The sequence below is a fragment of the Meleagris gallopavo genome, chromosome 1 (assembly GCF_905368555.1).
Source record: "Meleagris gallopavo chromosome 1, MGAL_WU_HG_1.1, whole genome shotgun sequence".
Taxonomy (NCBI): domain Eukaryota; kingdom Metazoa; phylum Chordata; class Aves; order Galliformes; family Phasianidae; genus Meleagris; species Meleagris gallopavo.
This window is the reverse complement of record NC_139404.1, coordinates 48,285,917-48,305,865: the sequence shown is the minus strand read 5'-3', so window position 1 is coordinate 48,305,865 and position 19,949 is coordinate 48,285,917. Positions and strand designations below refer to the sequence as shown.

At 39.4% G+C, this 19,949-nt stretch overlaps 1 protein-coding gene across 1 annotated transcript in view; it reads left to right on the top strand.

Moving 5' to 3' along the window:
- Positions 1–3,931: 3,931 nt before the first annotated feature.
- GUCY2C (guanylate cyclase 2C) overlaps positions 3,932–19,949 on the top strand; it is a 43,960-nt gene continuing 27,942 nt past the window's right edge. Inside the window, exons 1-10 of the mRNA XM_010710096.4 lie at positions 3,932–4,396; positions 5,228–5,340; positions 6,505–6,572; positions 9,021–9,236; positions 11,625–11,746; positions 12,603–12,699; positions 14,808–14,919; positions 16,125–16,260; positions 19,265–19,350; positions 19,791–19,908. Coding sequence (XP_010708398.1) covers positions 4,186–4,396; positions 5,228–5,340; positions 6,505–6,572; positions 9,021–9,236; positions 11,625–11,746; positions 12,603–12,699; positions 14,808–14,919; positions 16,125–16,260; positions 19,265–19,350; positions 19,791–19,908 — 1,279 coding nt within the window. The 5' untranslated portion in view covers positions 3,932–4,185. The remainder of the gene's footprint in view (positions 4,397–5,227; positions 5,341–6,504; positions 6,573–9,020; positions 9,237–11,624; positions 11,747–12,602; positions 12,700–14,807; positions 14,920–16,124; positions 16,261–19,264; positions 19,351–19,790; positions 19,909–19,949) is intronic.

The following is a 19,949-nucleotide window of genomic DNA, read 5'->3' as shown; positions in this document are numbered from 1 at the left end:
TTTGTAGACAATGAGAAAAAAAAAATCGTTCCAATAAGTCAATCCAGCTGCTCTACAGCCATGTTTCTCATCATTTACTTTCTTTGAAATCTGGGTAGTAGAAAAATTGACAATGATTGTTTGAAAGATAGAAAAAAAATGTCCTGGGTATTCTCGGTAACATTCAAAGTTAAAGATGATATCCTTCTACTAGACTTGTAGCATACTGATATTAAATAAACACAGATGGTACTGTTTTGTTTTCTTTTTTGTCTCTGATCACTTCTTTTTCTTATTTGAACCTCTAGCAAAATTGAAAAAAAAAACATTTCTATTTTCTTCAACACAATCTTCTAAATCTTTTTAAAGTGAGGCTAAAAGCTGCTAAACCTGCAGACAGTCAAAATAATTTAGATAGGTAATAGTGGTCAGAAAATGATCATAACAATCATAATTAAGTGACTCTAAGATTATAAATAATTGCAGCAAAGTTAAAAAAAAAAGTTAAAGGACACTGTCAAGATATTTTATTCTGCGAAAGAACACAATTTACCACAATGCATGTTTCTTCACAAAATAGTTGGTTGAAAAATGCTATGTTGGTTGTCTTTGGGATGAGAAAAAAATAGGAAGATGAACTGACAATCTGTCTACTGTATCTTTGATTTTGCTAGGTGCCAGCTTCTGTAGTAATAGTTTGAGTGTCTGGTGGTAGCTGATACTTTCATGTGGCTTTTTGTTTCTTTAGAGTTTTCTGAGATTTCCATTCCATATCTTTTTATTTTCTCCTCTCTGAGTCATCAAGTGGAAATAATGATTTATAATTAAGCAAAAATTAAATTAGCCTACATGACAATGAAAAGGTAAAAAAAAATAAGCTTGGCAAAGGTATCAGAGTTACACATTCCGAATAAAATTGCACTTTTACTGGATGAACTCACTAGAGAAAGGGACTCGAGAGTACCTTGGCTGAACTACCATTGCCATTTTTCAGTACTCTTGTACTTTATACAGAATAGACGCTATTTAAACAATGAAAAGTCAATCACTGAAAAAGGACTAGAAAGATCTTACAAAGGTTGAGGGAGCTCAAGGAACAACTTTGTGGATATTTTTGCTCTTCTGGTTTCTATTCCTCTGAGTATCTTTTAGCATTCAAGAAGATTGAGAATAGATTTCAATCAGGAAGTTGGTGCTGATTATCTGTTTCAAATACACCTGTTAAAATCTAGTTGTTTATTATCCAATGAAAGAGAGGTCAGAACAAACAAAGCGCCATAGATTCAGGAACCAAAAACTTTTCACTAAGTTCTGTGATAAAGTTCTTTGTAGTGTTAATTTGAGCTGGTATTTCTAATCTAACACCCACATGTCTCTTATGATGTTTTGTAATTGTTATTGGTGAGAGGCTGAATAGTGTTTATTTATTCAGACAAATAAATACAGGACCTTGCTATTGAATGTTAATTGTCCTTGTGCTTTTGAAGACAGAGTATGTGATAAGCTTCAGGGTTTATACTCAGTGATTCAAGAGGAGACCTCCATCACCTGTTAATAATGCTAGGATAACAAAGATGAGGTGCTCAAACTGATGTACATACAACTGACTTATTGTAGAGGTACTTGCACAAGGTAAACATATTTAATGCCAGAGTGCTTTTCACCTTTCTGACAAGATAATAACAATAGCTGATGCCTAGATGCCACAGAATAATGGAATAATTCATCAGGGAAGTTAGATGCAGTTACTTAGTACTTTATTCCTTAGAAACTGATTAACAGAGAATAAATAGCTCTAGAAGATGCGCATTAATGAAGTTTTTAGTATACATTTTCTGGATTAACCTGGGGGCTCAGGAGAGGTTATCTTCCCCTCTTATTCCCTGGGATTAAAGATCCCTCAGGCACAGACAACAACTAACACCAAAGTACAGAAGATTTTGTTTTTATTTGTGGCAGGCCCATCAAACTTTGTGCTTTACATATAAGACTCAGTTGTCTATTTGTTTTCTGTCCACCCTCATGATCTACAGTATCAGAAACTCTCACATTTACAGCACGGTGCCACACCTTTTTTTTTGTCTTTTTTACCCCATGAACCAGATGCTATTGATCAGCTGCCAAGTACTTTGGGATCGTGTAACAGGGGAAAGTGTGGTGTTCAACCATGTACTGAGGGTCACGTGCCTCACCTCAGTTGCACTCTCCTGCAGCACTCCCTTGTGCTCCATGCCACCTGAAAATGAAGGCATCCTCACATGGTGGAACTTGACACTGAGAGATTATGCGCACACACTGGGCAATTAAGAAACTGAGAAGTTAACAGTTCATTTAACTTCTTCTGACTGGGACCTATGGCACTGTGAAGGCAAGGAGCAAGAGAGGGTGTAAAAAGTGATGCTGTTCTAAGGTTATAGCCGATTTTACCTTTTGTTTTTAAAGAACATTTTAAAGCTGCTATGAAAACTGAACAAATACATGATAAGATAGGTAGGAAAACCTCATTGCTATTACATACTTATTTCTACTTGCATTAACTATATGAGTTAATTGTTTCTCTCAGATAGATGAAGAGTATAAAATGCAGTGATCTTGTTCTGCTGAAGTTAAAGACAAAACTTCTATTGACTTGTGTGGGTTAAGCTTCAGGTACTTTGTAAATACCCATAAAATGGGCCAGTGGTAAGCAGATGGTCTCAACATGAAAAGCTATATTCTATTCTCCGTATGTGGCTCTGTTCACATACAGTCCAGATCTTTACATGAATAATGATTTAGAATTACTCTACTAGAAATGCTAGATTAGAAGCGCTGCAGTGTTCAAGCTCTACTCTTAAATGATGTTTTGTGGTTTTCCCTGTTGTTAGGTGTAAGAAACATTCATGCAATAGTAATTTGCTATTAAAAAAATGATTGTGTAGAAAGTTAATGGAGGTACATTTGAAGTGTATTCATCATCTTTTAAAACAGGCTTGGAAAGAAACCATGGAGTTGCAGCTCTGTTGTTTTGTGTCAAAAGCAATGGCAATTGATTATTTTCCTTTTTTTTTTTTTTTTTCTTTTTGTTTTAAAATTATCAGGAAGGTAATAAAAGTAGACAAGTAAACTGATATATTATCTGACAGCCTCAGATTTCAGAAAAGCAGAAACTGCTGTAGTTGTGAACAAAAAGCCCAAATTTGCACCAATCACACTCAGTACTTTATTTAAATTTGCTTGTTGATTCCTTTTATCTTGGACTTCTCGTCTGTGCACAGCCCCATCCATAAGGCTTGTAGTATTTATGTTTTTGTCTCCCCTTCATTCTATGTACCTCTCTCAGTATGAATGCTTAGGAAATCCTAAGAGACGTACTCTGAAAATTGCCCCAGTGTTCTTTAGAGGGTGCCTTTTAATGATGCCATTTACAATACGGGTTTTGGTCCCACAGGACCTGATGGGCCTGTGCTGCCTGGGAGCAGACCTTGGGCATTCTAGTATGCAGTGCTCCGTGAGTACTAAAGGACAAGCTTTGTGCTGAGTCTACTCTATAAATGGAAATGAAGGCTTCAATCTGGAGGACTGCGAAGCAGACATTTCTGCCAACATTACTCTGATGGTAAAAGCTATAGGAATGAAATTGATTGCTTATCACAGGAGAAAATATATCCTTGATTTATGAGCCCAGCCAGCAGAGATGGTATAGCAACATAACTAGAGATGTTGGGCAATGCAAACATGAAGTAATCAACTGTTTTCCTTTAGGTTTTAATGTACCTTTTATTTTATTTCCATTTTAAAGAGTCTTTTTTACAGTCCATTTGTTCCCTCCCCTTAGTTCTCTCCGCTCATTACCGTGATGAAATGTTAGTGCCCTTATCAGGCAAGGTTTCAGGTAATGCTTCAGTTTTACTGCTTCAGCCTTTCCATGAGCAAACATTCACATCAACCTTTAGCCTCTCTCCTTTCCTGAGTTTTGCTGTTGTTAGTTTTTCACAAACCGAAGTGCCACCTAGGACACCAGAGGGATGGGCAGAAGTGAAGGAAGGAAAGAGGACGGGGAAGTGCCTGAGAAGGATTGTACAGCCTGTCCTTGAATCTACAGTGCAGAAATCTTTTTTGTGCTTGCCAGAAATAAAGTCTGTGTAAGGTATCTGGAAGAAGGAGGAAGACTTGACGAGGAAAAGAAAAGAGAGAACACACACAATGGATCTAAATTGAACAATAATGAAGCAGCGGATGTTGGGTCTGGCCCTTTGGCTTTTATTCCTCTTTCTGCAGCTGTTGCAGCAAGTTGGTTCAAGTAGGTGTAGCGACAACAATTATGTGATCAATGTGATGCTCATGCCTGACTCGGACTTCCCATCAACTTCTGAAAATTTGACATCAGCTGTGGAGGAAGCCTTGTCAACAATACAAAATGAATTAGAGACAGAAGGTAAGGCAATGGGTGTTGGTGATCCCTCCAAAAGTGGTTTCTTCTCACCTCTTGCAATAGCTTTCTACTCATCTGGCGTTCATCAAACTGCTTCTCACACAGGCTCATTTGTTTTCTGTTCACCTTGTATAGATCTTACAGAAATAATGGTCTCTCTCTGTGAGAAAAGAGGTGCTCTAGAGATAGAAAGAGCTAGTTTTGCTTTTACAGTAACTGGGCAGAGTCTTTATGCGTGCTTTTTAGTTGGGATTGAGAACGTGGATATTACTAAACTGGATCAGTTCAGACCAGTGATCCATCTAGTGAACAAAATGAGATGCCCTTGTTTGAAAACTTAGAACTCTTATTCATCTGATTTCACAATTGATTATGATGGGAAAAGTGAGACCCTTTCTTCTCCTGGCCAGATTAGGTTCTACTCTCTGAGAATAATTTCATAATAATAATTTCATCTGTTGATCACACTCTGTCTAAAAATGTGACGAGTCTGCCACTCTCATCGTCACTATATAGAGTACCTTGGGACAAAGGTTCCAAAGAAATGATTCACATTCTGCCCCCTAGTTGAATTTTGTTTAAAAGTGGTGTCTCTAACAAAGACCAACACTAAAAATGCTTTGTACTGAGAGCACTCGCACCCAGCAATCAACACCAGAGCAAATTCTTCATCTCATCCTAAATAGTGGGATCCAGGTAGGTGAGTTTCCTGGTGGAATAGGATAGCAGACATCTTTGCACAAGACAACTCACATGTGTTGGAAGAAGAGGGATATGGTGTGTTAGTGATTATCTCCAGCTCTTGAGGCTGTTCACTTTTATGTTGCGTTGCAGGAGTAAAGGTTACAGTCAATGCCTCCTTCCACCACTTCAGATCATCACTATATGTCTCACAAGGCTGTCGCACCAGCACCTGTGAAGGTGTAGAGCTCATCAAGCAAATTTTTGTGAGTATTTGGTTTCTCTAGGTTAATTTCCTAAGAAGAAAATACTTTCTTTCTTATATGTTTGTGCACGTGTATGTAAGTATGCATGCATCTGTGGTTCTATGTCTGTCTTTCTATATTGATTTTTGAGCCTGTTGTTCAATTCCAAACTAACTTGAGAGGTAGGTGAAGTTGTCAAAGACATTCCCATGGGTTTTGTGAAGACAAGCAGTCAAACTCAGAGACCTTACTAATGCTTCATAGAGGCTGTCATTTGGTAGCAGTGCCAGCTGAAGCAGCCACATGCTTCAAACTACTTTTTGCATCTTCAGGTTATCCCTTCTGTCATATCTGCACAGATCTTTGTGGGGCCACATAATCAAAGTAATCAAATAATAATAAAAACAAATAAACAGCAACAAAAAAATCCAACAAACAACAAACTACCCAAATATTCCAACAGCCCAAGTGGAACAAAGAATGTCCATTTCCAGCTGGTTCAGTTCCCTGATCCGTCGGCTTACAGAAGTACATGTGCTGGCACAAAGGAGGGAGCAGTGTGAGCTGGGAACAGGCAGGCAGAGGGCCTGGCACTGATAACAAAGCATAACATGTGACTGTGCCCAGAGGGCAAAGATGAACTGCGTGCTTGTTTCTCCCTGGAAATGAGATATGTTGTATGGGAGAAAATCTGTGAATCTCCAAATGATGGAAAAAGTTTCAGTTAGAACTGGTGCCTTGCAAGAGGTTCAAGAAGCTGTGTTGCAGTGGACTTTCTCATGTCTAATCACTGTCACCTCACAGTGAGGCTTTGTCAATCAACTGTGAATTCTCACATCTAACAATTTGTGGTTGCATGCTGTAGTCTTTGCTAAGAAGTCCCTCATGGCACACAAAACTGCTTTGGTCTGTACTTTCATGTATGCTGTTGCAACATTTTAATCCTAACCTGCACTCTCCCTCTCTCTCCCCCAGTAAGGTCATACTCTGCCTTTTTGTAGCTCCTTGTGATTTCCTCCCTCCTTCACTCTAGGTTTGTTCTTTTAATCTTTCTATGTCTCCTTTTGTATTCTGTCTTTGCTTTTGCTGAGTAAATTCTGGGACTCCTTTTCAAATCTTAAAATTCTCTTCAATCTTCCATCCTTCTCACTGTGCCACCTACAGACCCTCTCTGATCTCTTGCAGGATAATGGCACTCTTGGCTGTGCTGTCATAGGACCTGCTTGCACTTACGCTACCTACCAGATGGTCTCGTAAGTACCACCCTCTCCATGCAATATTGTGTTGTTAAAGATATCAAGTGTTGAACAAAGTTGTTCTGAGTGCAGCAAACCAGCAGAGACATTGGTTTTTGGGATACATCAGGCACTTTGATGTCAATAGTCAAGGCAGTAAGGCTGTTGTGCATAGCCACTTAAGTTTGGAAGGGAAAAGAAAATCCCCTTCAAGAGCCTATTGATGCAGTTTCATTACTATTAGCTAAGTGTTTCTAATTGCTCATGACGGATTGATATTGGGCTCAGAAGACATGATTTATCAACAACCACAGAATGAAAGAGGGATGATAGCTTAAGGCACTAGACATTGAAGAACTGCAGAAATTAGGGTCCTTCTAAGTGGGCTTTCAGTTACTGAGAGGAGCCTGAGTTCGATGTGGCATGAGAAGATAAAAAGCCCCAGTTATCTTCAGTAAGGAGTGTTTAGATAGGGAACAGCCAATTTCATCGTAACTCTTCTGCTTGTGAAAGCATTTCTGAACAATCAGTCTCTCTACTATAGTATTATACATAAATCTGTGTAATTCTGTATTGCATTATACATTAATATGTCATTCTCAGATATTAGGAAAACATGAGCTAAATCAGTGTTGCTTTAGCATAACCGATTTAAAAAAAACCAAACACATCAGTCATGAGTACATATCAATACTGTTGCCCATGTGAATCATTCTCCCTGCTTTAAACTTTGGTAGCCTTGTGGTTTCACTAAGACATAGAGATAAGATTGGGGTACTTTTACTTCAAGCTTTATCAGCTCTATACTTTTCTTCAGATGGGATGACCAGAAGTTAGTCCAATATTTCCAGTGAAAAAATGTGATTGATTTATAGAAGAATAAAAATAATAAATTCTTATGTATAAAACTACGATAAAATATTGTTCAAAGTGCCCCATTTTATTCATTGTGACTCCTAACTTTCTTTGTCTTTCTGTCTGCTGGATATAGAGCTGCCCAGAATATGCCAAAGTTTTTTTCTCAGACTCTGGTGAAGTTACAACAGTATACAGTAAAAAGTATGAGTAGTGGACGTTTGTGCAAATAATACTATCAGGTAGCTGGATTTGCCCATAGTGCAACAGATCTATAAATCAGAACAAGTGATTCGCTTTATAACACCTTAAGTCAGAGAGAAGAAGGTCCATTTCATTATGAAAAACTTTCCTTGACATTACATCATCTATGTCTATCTCTGTTGTGACAGCTTTAAAACCTGTAGTTTATGAAGTGGCACTTAACCTGGAAAATAACATTTTGTCATAATAATGCTAACAGTGCTGATGAGCATGGTTTTTTTTTGCGGATATAATACCCTCTCATAAAAAAAACAAGCATGCAAACAAAAGATACTTCACAATAAGGGAACAAAAATACTTTCAGTCTAGTCTGATAATCTGCAGCATCTAGGCAAATGTTTTTATCCAACTTTTAGTTTCTGGACAAAAAATATCATTGCTTTACAAATCTGCTGCTAGCAGAGGATATCATTTTTTGGTCTCTCTGACTGATAGTGTTGCTCAGCTCCTAAAATACAGTGAAAGACTTTTCTTTTGATTTGTAGGAGAAGATGGCAACAAAACCCTCACCTTCAGCACGATCGTAATAAAGAGATAGAATACATACCACATTAAAAATTATATTGGTGGGCAGAAAATCATCCAGCACTCATCACAGATCAGAGAAGAGACCAAATCCCTTTGTTCATTCAAAACTAATATCGCAACATTGCCAAGGCTGTTGGGTTTCTTTATATTGAGGATGCAGCTCAATTTGTAAATATATTTTGTGACCAGTCTACAGGTGTGACTACAGTCACCAAAGATTAACTTACCACACATAGGTTGGCAAAAAAAGAGTTGAAAACCTGTTAGAAGGATGTAGTTTATTGTGTCAATAGAATGACACAATAAGTGGGGAGTTTTCCTTAAAGTAACTTCTATGCCCCCTTTTTGTAATTTGTTTTTCCAGCCTGGCCCCTAGAATATGCTATATAGATGCCATCATCTCCTAGATGTTCGGTAGGTTGTTACAAACAGACACTGCTTACTAACTAGCTCCTGAGACAGACAACAGCATCTTGTCCTTGATGATGACCCAGCAGCAGAACTGGATGGGTACGAGAGCCCCTTGAGTCCCACTGTAGTCCATGGGCAGAAATGATGCTTGGTACCCAAAGAGACTGGATGAAGAATGTCTGTGCTGTGCAGGGAATTGGAGCCAGTGGAAGAAGACACCCAGATCCATTCAAAAACTGTCTCTGCAGTGCCAATACATTGAAATTTGCTTGTGTTCTTTAGGAACCTTCTGTTTCAGGTTAAACTCATGCAGGATGCAACGAGAGGGAGCTGGGATAGAAATCATGTAGCAGCAGCCTTGGTGCTACAGCAATCCATTCAGACGTGTCCTCTTGTCTCTCCCCTCAGAGTTGACACAATACTGAGCCTGCCTCTGATCTCTGTAGGGAGTTTTGGTCTGTCCTGTGACTACAAAGAAAACCTAACCCGTCTTCTGACCCCAGCTAGGAAAGTGAATGACTTCTTCTATTATTTTTGGAATGAAATCCAGCAGCCATTCAAAACTGGCACTTGGGAATCTGTCTACATTTACAAGAAGAATGACAACTCGGAGCAATGCCTCTGGTAAGATCCAGATCCAATTCTGTCTCAGCTGTTGACCTAATAAGCTCCATCTCCATCGTCAGGCATGCTTCCTATAGGCTGTTCTAAGTGCCCTGCATACTGGGAGATGCCTTACTGCTACTAAGGAGTGAGAGAAGGAAAAGAACTACACCCCTCAGCTGTACTGAATATTGGAATATATCTAAGTATTTTCAATCCTTTTCTCTTCCTATGGTCAGCATAGCACAGAAGTTGTTCCTGCTGCAAATACCTGTTTACACCATTCTTGATGTAAATCCTGTGACACAAGAGTATCCTCCATCATAGTCTCCATAAATGCCTTTTTAGGTCAGGGATCTTATCAAGCTCTACACACTAACTGATTCAATCTGAGTGCACAATTATTACTCTAGAACATTTCAAAGTTCAAACTGGATCTTTCTCTGTTCAGCATTACCCCCAGTGCTTGCAGAGTTGAATCTATAGACTCACCAGTTTTGAAGAAAAGGAGGCAGTATTTACGTTGCGACCTGAAGCATCAGCCTCTGATATTTCTTGAAAAAGCTGGATTTTCTCCTCTCCAGATACCCAACACTGTTTCAGTCAAGTAGATGCTTTCATGTACTGACACTTACACTTACTCTTCCTTTTTTGACTCTTGCCTTTCAGTTCATGTGAATGTCTCTATGCTCTTTTGAATTATTTTTTTCCAAAATACGGGTTAATTTAAAAACAAACCAAAAGCCATCAGCTATGCTATACTTAGCTTTCTTCTTTGCTTCTCCTACCAAAGTTATACAGATGTGGAATCATAGAATCGTAGAATTGTTTGAGTTGGAAAGGACCCTTAAAGGCCATCCGGTCATTGCTCCTGCAATGAACAGGGACACTCACAGCTCAATCAAGCTGCTCAGAGCCCCTCCAGCCTGACCTTGAATGTCTCCAAGCATGGAACACCCATGACCTCTCTGGGCAATCTGTGCCAGTGCCTCACTATACTTGCTGTTAAGTTTTTTCTTATATCCAATCTAAATCTCCCCTCTTTTATTTTGAAACCATTTCCCCTTGTCCAATCACAGCAGATCCTGCTAAAGAATCTGTCCTCTTTTTTCTTTCAGCCCCTTTTAGATACTGAAAGGCCACTCTCAGGTCTCCCTGGAGCCTGCTCTTCTCCAGTCTGAACAGCTCCAACTCTCTCAGCCTGTCCTCGTAGGGGAAGTGTTTCCATCTCTTGGATAGCTTCTATATTCGTAGAAGATAGCTATTATTTTTATTTCTAGTTCATGTCCTGAGGATGTTACAGAATTTTAAGCAGAATTCACAAATCTATTCGCTTCAGACCTTCTTTATAATTTCTGAAATGTTAAAGCTCCTTTTCTTTAATACTGAATTAATAAAAAAATTAAAACTAATTTTCTGTTTCTTCCCATTTGATTGTCATTATTCATCCTAATATAGCTGTGAGAAGCACCTCATTCTGGAAACTGTCATCTTGAATTTTTTCAATTGCCTAATTTTAAAAATCTGTTTTTGCTAACACATAAATTGTACTACATGGGACAATTGTTTTCCCCATGTATGTATAAAAGCACATTGATACAGTGATAGCAACAGCAAGCTATGTCTCCAACTATGCATATGGTCCTGTAAGTTAATGATTAACAACTCAGTTCTTGAAAACAGAGGGGAGCAAAAGATATTTTGTAGATTATAGCACAGGGATCTCAGTGTTGCTAAATCAAAAGTTTGAAAGCAAAGAAAATCCTTTTCCTTCTCCCTCTGCATTAACTTTACTTCAAACAGAATGTCTCTTCTCAATAGGCTTAGGCTAGAAGATTTAAGAGTTGGCTGTTTTTGCTTAATCTTTTATCTGGCTTTTACTCACTTGGTTGTTTCTTACCATTTTCATTTTTCCCCTTCAAGTTTTAAGTGACTTAGTATAACTCTTTTTGCTCCTTCCTTCCCTTCCTTTTCCTCTCACGGTTCCTGTATTTTTTATCTGAGATCTTTCTGCAGCTCTCATTTACTCCTTTGAATCTTCAGATACTCCTTCTAAGACTCCAAGTGGAGCCTTCTACAGCAGAGCTTCTCAGCTCTGTTTCCGATTAGTCTCACTTACTCTAATTTCCCCACAACCCTGATTTTTTTTTCTTAACTGTTAATGTCTTATTGCATGATTATATTCTCTAAACCCATCCTTAGTACAACCAGGCTCAAATATGCCTGGATGACTTTTCAACAGTTCTAATTCTTTCGTGATCTGTATTGATTTCCTCTGGTGCAGAAAAAAAATATTCCATTCTGCTTTTCATGTACTGTAGCGTTTTGATTTTTAGGAGAAATTGAACAGTGCACATGTGAAGATTTAGCCATTTTTTTACTCTATCTGTGCTCCCTCCCTTCTGCCAGGTACATGAATGCATTAGATGCTGGAGTCACACAATTCTCTGAAAAACTGAAGTTCAAGGACATTGTGAGGACACAAGATCAGTTTAGAAAACTTGTGAAAAATCCCAAACGGAAAAGCAATGGTAAGGAGGGGCTGAGGGTGCACTCTTCTCTGCAGGTAAGTTATTTTTTCATTGAAATCAGACTATTCTCTTAGCTACATTTTAGGAGTAGTCTTTCCACAGTGAAGCACAGACATCATTTCACATGGATGCAAATAGAAGATGGCACAAACCTCTCAGATTCCTCTCCCTATCCCCATAAAATATGGGGGAATATCCTTGTTCCAAAAGCCTTTTGGGATGATTTGTCCTGTCTAGATATAATGTTATCCTCCTACATACTCTGATTTGTGAAAGATTCAGAAATCCAGGAATCACAAGTCTTCCTAATCAAGGCCCTAGATATTACAAGAATGCTTATTTCTCTACCATTCCTGTGTTTGCAACTCTGATATATAAATAGTCCTCATTTGTGCCATCAAAGGGCACTTCTTCTGGAAGTGATCCACCTAAACCTGAAAAAGAGATGAGTAATACCTCATTTTCTGCAAAGACTAAGCACCTGGCATCAGCAGGCCAAGGGAGCACAAGAATGATAAGTAAACCACTTAAACTATTATCTGAACTCCATATGACTTATAAACTTTCATATTCTGTAGCCTGGATTGCATCAGAACTGCTGCTGCTTACTTGAGTGAGATAATGGTGGTGCTCTGGTGCAGTCAAACATAGAAAAGGCATTGAAGCATTTTCTACCAGCTGATTTTCCCTTAGATATCCCCATCCCTCAGATATCCTGTGCAGACGGTCCCAGCATAATGCAGGTAATGTGCCTTAGTCCAGCACTGCTACACTGCCTGCCACTCAGGCACCAGGGAGCAAGCAAATGCCCTTTCCTTATCTGTACTTCTCACCTCCGTTTTCGCCCAATCTGTAGTGATCATCATGTGTGGCACTCCAGCTGACATCAGCCAAGACCTAGGGACGGAGACAGTGGATAAGGACATTGTTATCATCCTGATAGATCTCTTCAAGTAAAGTATCACCTTTGCTTTTCCTATTTTCTCTGCACTTTGCTGAAAGATACAGATACTGGACATAGTCAGTGTGGAACTGTTCTGTTGAAGAAATGCTTTATCACAAAATGTTTTCCATTGCTTCTCTCCTCTTGTCTTGCTCTTTATATAACTTGTTTGGTGTAGGAGTCATGGCACATCTTTTACAGCATCCCATTTAGTCCACGAGAGATTTTTCTAAGGCAGTGACCAGAGCACAGATGGTTAACTTCGTCCTGTGGACTCCTCAGGGCAGGAAGCTCTGAAAGAATCAGAGTCCAAAGTTGGTCATAAGCTCTTCACATGAGGACTGTAAACTTTTCATACACTCTTCCAACCAAGGCAGCTGTGGAAATATGGATTACAGTATATTTTTTTAGGATCCACACACTCATTATTAAATGACTTAAAAGGGAGGTACAATTGTTTCCTCCAAGAAGCAACAACTTTATAACTACAGAAATCTAACTTTTCAGAGATGTTCCTTAGTACTCAGCCTAAGTATTCTGTTGTTCGATTTAATCTTCCTATTACTAATTACAAAAACCTTGTAGCTGAGGACAGACATTGACTAACTTTATCAGTTGTAGCTTCACAAGCTTTGAATTAGTAAATAAGTGGACCAAGAGCTGATCTCTGGCCCTAAGCTGAAGTGACAAAGCACAGTTCACAGCCATATGGCTAAACCATGCCCAAACTCTTGGGATTAGTTCCTGTCACCCTGGTAAGTCATGGTCTGGGAGAAAGCTAGTTGATCTAGACTGAAACTATGTCTAGGACTTCTGTTTGTCCTTCTGGTACACCCAGCTGCCTCAGAGACTATCTTATACACTGCCCTCCTTAATTCTGCTACATATCCCTCTGATCTCAAACCATTTTGATCCTAAAACAGAAATACAGATACTATGTTAGATCTAAACATAAGCCATAAGAGAAGTTAAAGTCTATGCTTCTACAAGCATCACGGTCCTCACACAAAGCGATGGGTTTAAATCTCCTTCAACTCTGAGTCCTGTTGCATCCAGGACACATGGAGTGTTCAAGTCTCCCTCAAGGGAAGGGGTGTGCTCTAGAATTATCCAGTCTGGTGGAGTCTAATGAAGTTTCATTTCCATCTGGTTAGTTCAGTTCAAGCCTCAATGAAAAGCAATTTGAAATTATCTGGGGTTAAAAGTGTGATGTAAAAGTTGTAAGATTCAGAGAAAGGCAGGAACAGGGTTGTGGAGTTGGGATCTCATCTGATGTCTGAGGAGCGGAGCTTGTGGTCTCCAAAAGCCCTTAATACTGTACTTACTGGAACAAACAAACAAACAAACAAACCTTTAAAAGGATGATAAAAAATGTTTAATAAGAGAAGGTTCCTACAAAATGAGTTTTTAATCAGTCTAGCTATAGCAATTGCTAAATTCCTCTGTGGTACATGAATCAATATGTTTTTGCCAGTCTGGGAAGCTCTTCCAGATGGCCTGTCAGGATGATGAAACCAAAAACGCCTGAAAGCTACAAATGTTCCTGCTTGTTTTAACATGCTTTTCAGTTCACACAGTTTCTTTTGATTTTCCCAGATCAGTGAATTAAAAAAATAAATCAGTAGGATGCTCTTTGACCTCTCCGATTGTTTATGCCCTCCTATTACATGTTTTCAGGGCAATTCCTGCTGTTATCAATTCTAGCAAGAGATATCAGAATTAGAGGAACATGTAAAAGAGTACTAAAGAGGCCAGAAATGTGCACAAAACATGAAAAAAGTGACAGATTCCAGTACTACCTATTCCAGGAAGAGACTCCATTTTAATAAATGCAAATTCCTGCTTTGAAGAGGAGAAAATAGGACAGAAACCAGTTACGTTAATAATAACACTGTTTCAGATTGCCAATCTATTTGATACTACCTTTTAATATAGTTAAGCACAAAAGCTGGCATGAGGGAATGAACAGCATAAAGGGTTTTGTCTATGATTAGTTTTTATTTATATAACTATTAGTTTTAGCCTGTTAAGTAACAGCTCCACTGGGGAGGGGAGAATGCTCTGTTGCTGTCACCCCTGTTGCTGACTCTTCATGAGGTTTTTCACTTTGCTTTGCAGGAACACATACTTCAGGAATACTACCTCAGCCCGTTACATGCAGAATGTACTCGTCCTGACTCTACCACCAGCTAATAACAACTTCAGCACAAGGACTGCTGACACCAGCCTGGTAACCATTCTGTTTTATATCTGATCATCACATTCAGCTCACACACGCTCCTGCACTAGGAAATGAAAACTGAAAACAGAGTGATAATCATCCCCTGTCATGCTTTTATGTCAACATTTTCTTACATTCATGCAAGGTGACTTTTCATTCTGCTGTAATGATGTGAAAATGCAGTGTCGTAAGGCAAACATCCATGATATCGTATTCCTACTTTGTGAAGTTCAACTCAACCTTTTCTTTTTTTCTGCAAGTAATCATGTCCATGGGACTGGGGGAGACTCATAAATCAAGGCTTTCTGACTCCACTTCTGGTTGACTGACAATCTTACGTTTTCAGTGTAGCTGCAGAACATCAATGAAGGAAGATCTATAAGTGTAATAGGGATGCAAGCATGGAAAGATAAGATTTCTGTGTGCAGATATGTATAAGTGGTGGTAATCACAACCATTGCTGTTTCTGACCAGAGATGTTCCTGTTTTTCTAATTTTCAAGAAGCAGTTTTTTTTTTTTTCCCTTTTCTTTTCTGTAGGAAATGCATACATGTCTTCTTAAATTTCCTGGAAAGCTGAAACTGTGCAAACCCTGTATCTGCTTACTGATACTGATACTCTTGCAGTCTGTGCAGGAACCAAACTCTACAAGAGAGTTCCTCCCAGGATTTTTGGCTTTGAGCTCCAGCTCTCCAGCTTTTGGCTGGCTTTCCTGAGTTTCCAGATCCCTCAGCCTGGGTTCAACCTTTTTTGGGTGCCAGCTCTGTGGCAGGCAGCTGGGAATTTTGGCACAGCTTCTTGCCCTTGAGCTGTGGCCATCTGGAAGCCCAGACTTGCTGGCACCACACCAGATGATCTGCACTGAGAGTCTAATCCAAAGCCAAGAGCTTAGTGTCCCACTGAGCACACCTGCTTAGAACCCACTATGTAGGATTTCTTGAATCGTTTGCTTCAGAATCAGCATGCCAATGCTTTACATGGGCCTCTTCTATGTTTTTCCCTACTTTTCTGTCTTAAGACACCAAAAACATATTGTTTACAACTTTAGACTTCCAAGAGAGAACACCGATGTAGCATTGCCCGTGTAATCACTCAGCATGCAGATGCTGGCCTTCCATGCTGGAAATTTTGCCTATCCAGATTACCAAAGTTACTGTAGCTTTAAAGCAGAAATATGAACTCTCAAATTGCTTTTTTTTCCCCTCCTCTTCTAGGTGGAAGATGACTTTATTATTGGCTATTATAATGCCGTCTTGCTGTTTGGACATATTCTAAAGAAATTTATCTTCTCCCAAAGCCCTGTGTTACCTCTCAGTTTCATCAATGAATTCCGAAATATCACTTTTGAAGGTAAAAATGTGTGGTCCTGAGCAGGATTCACTGAATTGAAGAGAGGAAAGAGATTTGTTTTAAAGTACTCTTATGATAAGTCCCTTCTACACTAAAAAAAGTCCAAGCATTTCAGTGAGTTTTATTATTACTGTAATTTTTCTTTTACTTTTCTATCATTTTTATCACATATGTTATCTTCAGTATTAACAAAAGCACTACATAGCAGTCGTGCAGAATCACCTCAGTGCCACTGCAGTTAGCAATAGCCTGTTTGAGAAGCAGATTCCTTTCTAGGTCATGGCCTTTTCAAAGAATCACAGGATTATAGACTCATTAAGGTTGAAGAAGGCCTCTTAGGTCATCTAGTCCAACCATCAGCCCATCCCCACCATGCTCACTGACCATGTCCCTCAGTGCTACAAAAGCATCTTTGGTTATCCTTTGTTTGCAACAAGATTCTGGGTGAGATAAATTTGTGTTCAGGTTCAAAATTCAGAAATAGTAGTAGCCCAGCCCAATAAATATTTCTGTAATCTGTAGAGAAGATCAAAATTGTATTTGAAGAATACTGCTGTCAAAAGAGGGATGGGAGGAATGGAGAGAGAGCTTCCTGGGCAGAGTTGGAGGACAGGGATGAGGCCCTGAAGCTGGTGCCATTACTTTGAAAAAGAGATGAACTCTCTGTAAGGAGACTTTTCAGAGAATGAAAAAGGTGCTAGGAGAGCAAAGAGTTTCAGAGTCTGCGCTTCCTCTAGAGACAACCTGGCATTCAGGTTTCATTTTCAGTTCTCCATGGGTTGTTAAATTGTGGCAATGTCTTTTCTATGCTTTGTACCAGAGACCTAGTTTTGGCTTGAGAGAAATGCTTATGAAATATGGTTAATGTTCAAAACATCTCTGAAGTCCACTTAGCAAAGCTTTAATCAATTAGTTTCGAACTGTTTTTAGTTTACCAAGGCACTGTAGGCCTGGGTGTCTCTGCTGAGAGCATAATCCAGCTGGCAACACAATGGGTCCTCATAGTGTTCTTTTTCCTCTTACAGGTTGTCTAGTACCAGTGGACTTTTGTACTTAAAAATCACAGAAATTGATCATTAGGAAAAGACAGAGACAGCACATACACAACAAAATCACAACAGTATCTGTCGGAACGCAAAGTGCCATCTGTCACTTCACGTCAGAGATCTGTACCAAAGTGACTACTCAAATCTCTGTATTTATTGTCTCACCTACTTTCACAAAACACGGCTAGAAGTTTCCCAGAGTTTCCTGATATGGCCTAACAGATTTTGTGCTTATCCTTGTTTTAACCATAGCATCCCAGCAAAAAAAAAAAAGTTTGCTTATGCTAATTTCTGGGCTGCATCAAAAGAGGTGTATCCAGTAATGCAACGGAGAGGATTATCTCCCTCTACTCTGCCCTTGTCAGGCCCCATCTGGAGTACTGTGTCCAAACCTAGGGCTCCCAGTACAGGAGGGATCTGGAGCTGATGAACGTGTCCAGAGGAGGCCACAAGGATGATCAAAGGGCTGGAACATCTCTCCTATGAATAAAGACTGCGGGAGCTGGGCTTGGTTAGCTTGGAGGTCTCTCCAGGAAGACCTCATTGTGACCTTCCAGTACTTGAAGGGAGCTTATGAACAGGAGGGGGACCTATTTTTTATATGGTCTGATAGTGATAGAACATGGGGGAATTGGTTTAAGCTAAAAGAAGGGAAATTTAGGTTAGATATTAGGAAGAAATTATTTACTCAAAAGGCAGTGAGGCACTGGCACAGCTGCCCAGAGAAGCTGATGGTACCTCATCCCTGGAAGCATTCAAGACCAGGTTGGATGGGTCCCTGGGCAGCCTGAGCTGGTGGGTGGCAGCCCTGGCCACAGCAGGGGGTTGGAATTAGATGATCTTTAAGGTCCCCTCCAACCTAAGCCATTCTGTGAGTCTGTGATTCTATGAATTCCTCCTGAAGTCTGCATCCTTTTTTATATTGTTGAAGTCATCTCTTTGGTTTAATTTAGTTTGAAAGATAAGTTACATGGACTTTTTTTTTCTTGTCTCAAATTAATCTTGCATATTTGTTATAGGTTTCTTTTTTTAAAAAAACTTCCAGAAGTAAGAGGTGTTGAATCACCTTCAGTCTTCCTTGTGTAGGTGCTGGCTGAGTAGAGAGTTCAAATAATAATATTTTGATACGTAGAAGGTGAAGTGTGTAAAAATTAACACACACATACACAAAATGTCATTTCCAAGCAAAAATAATGATGCTGAACTTTAGAAAAAATAAAATAAATCATTAGCAACCGCAGCAAAAGAACAATCTGAAACTGACCAAAGAGACTTTCCCGAACAAAAAGAAAGGAGAAAATGGTGGTGAGATTTTCAAGAGGGGTGGATATTGGCAATACTTGCTCTTGTTGATTTTCCTGGCCTTATGAGAACAAAGTCAAGCCAGTGCTGAGGGATGTAGAAGGTTCCACCCTAAAATCCTTGGAATGTTTTCCATAGGCAGTTTCTCAGTGTACACATCTGCTGACATTAGGAGTCAAGAGATTAAAGGCAAAAAGAACTTGGTTAAAATAATGTTGTTAGAGTCAAGCACATAGCTATCAAAAGAGTTAGAGGAATGAAAGTACCTCCACATTTCCTTTCTTGCTGACAGACTCAAACTGCAGAGGGAAATGAGCAATTTCCCTTCTCACCTCTAAAATGATCCCTTCAGAGGAGTTTACTCTGCCATTCTTGGTATGCTGAAGAAACCTGACATATATATCTTTTCTATGGCTAGAGGGAGACTTTTCCTTTCTGTGCAGTTAGTTCAACACCTTTTTTTGAGTTTTCCAGAGAAAATGTGGGGCATTATAAAGGGAAAAGCAGTGCTACGCTAAACTAATATGTGCTGTAGCAAGTAGATGAAGAAGAAAAAGATTCTGAGCAACAGAAATCTTTTATTTGTCCCATCATTCCTATCACATATTTATTTCTTGGATAATACAAGCCATCTAACTAATTCTGTGTGTCCACAGGTGCACAGGGTCCTGTGACTCTAGATGCATTCGGAGATATTGATAACAATTTGACCCTGCTGTACACGACACAGTCTGCAAGTGATGTATGTATGTCCAGGAAGCAACTGCTTGGCCTTGTATATGAAAGGAGAAACAAAATGCCATGCACTATCACATAAGAACAGTGTAAATAACCTGAAGTGATGGGACGTCAAGTCATACTGGGCATGCTGGGAGGGGGTCATAAATGGCGTGCTAGACATGGGCAGGATCGATGTCATCCAGTGGTTCGCTAAGTGAAGTACAGCTAGTGACTCTGATACGTTTATTTTTAGGCAGAAAGGAGGAGTAAGGAAGCATATGGCAGCCAAACATATGGCTAAGCTGAAGAGAAACACACCAGTGTGGCAGAAAGAGCAAGAATTACTCTGTTGAAGTTTGAGCTGTGCATTTTTAAGGGTAGTTAGAAACAAGGGTCAAAAAAACAAAACAAAACAAAAAAAAGGCAGAACTGCTGCTGACTGCATTTCTTTTACTCCAACAGCCGCAGTACAGAACTCTTATGTATTTCAACACTCAGGAGAACAAGACGTATGTGGTATCTACCAGTCCGGATTTCATCTGGAAGAACCACAGGCTGCCTAGTGATATTCCAAGCACTGGTGAGATATCCATTAAACGTACCTCTTCTTTCAAGAGAGTT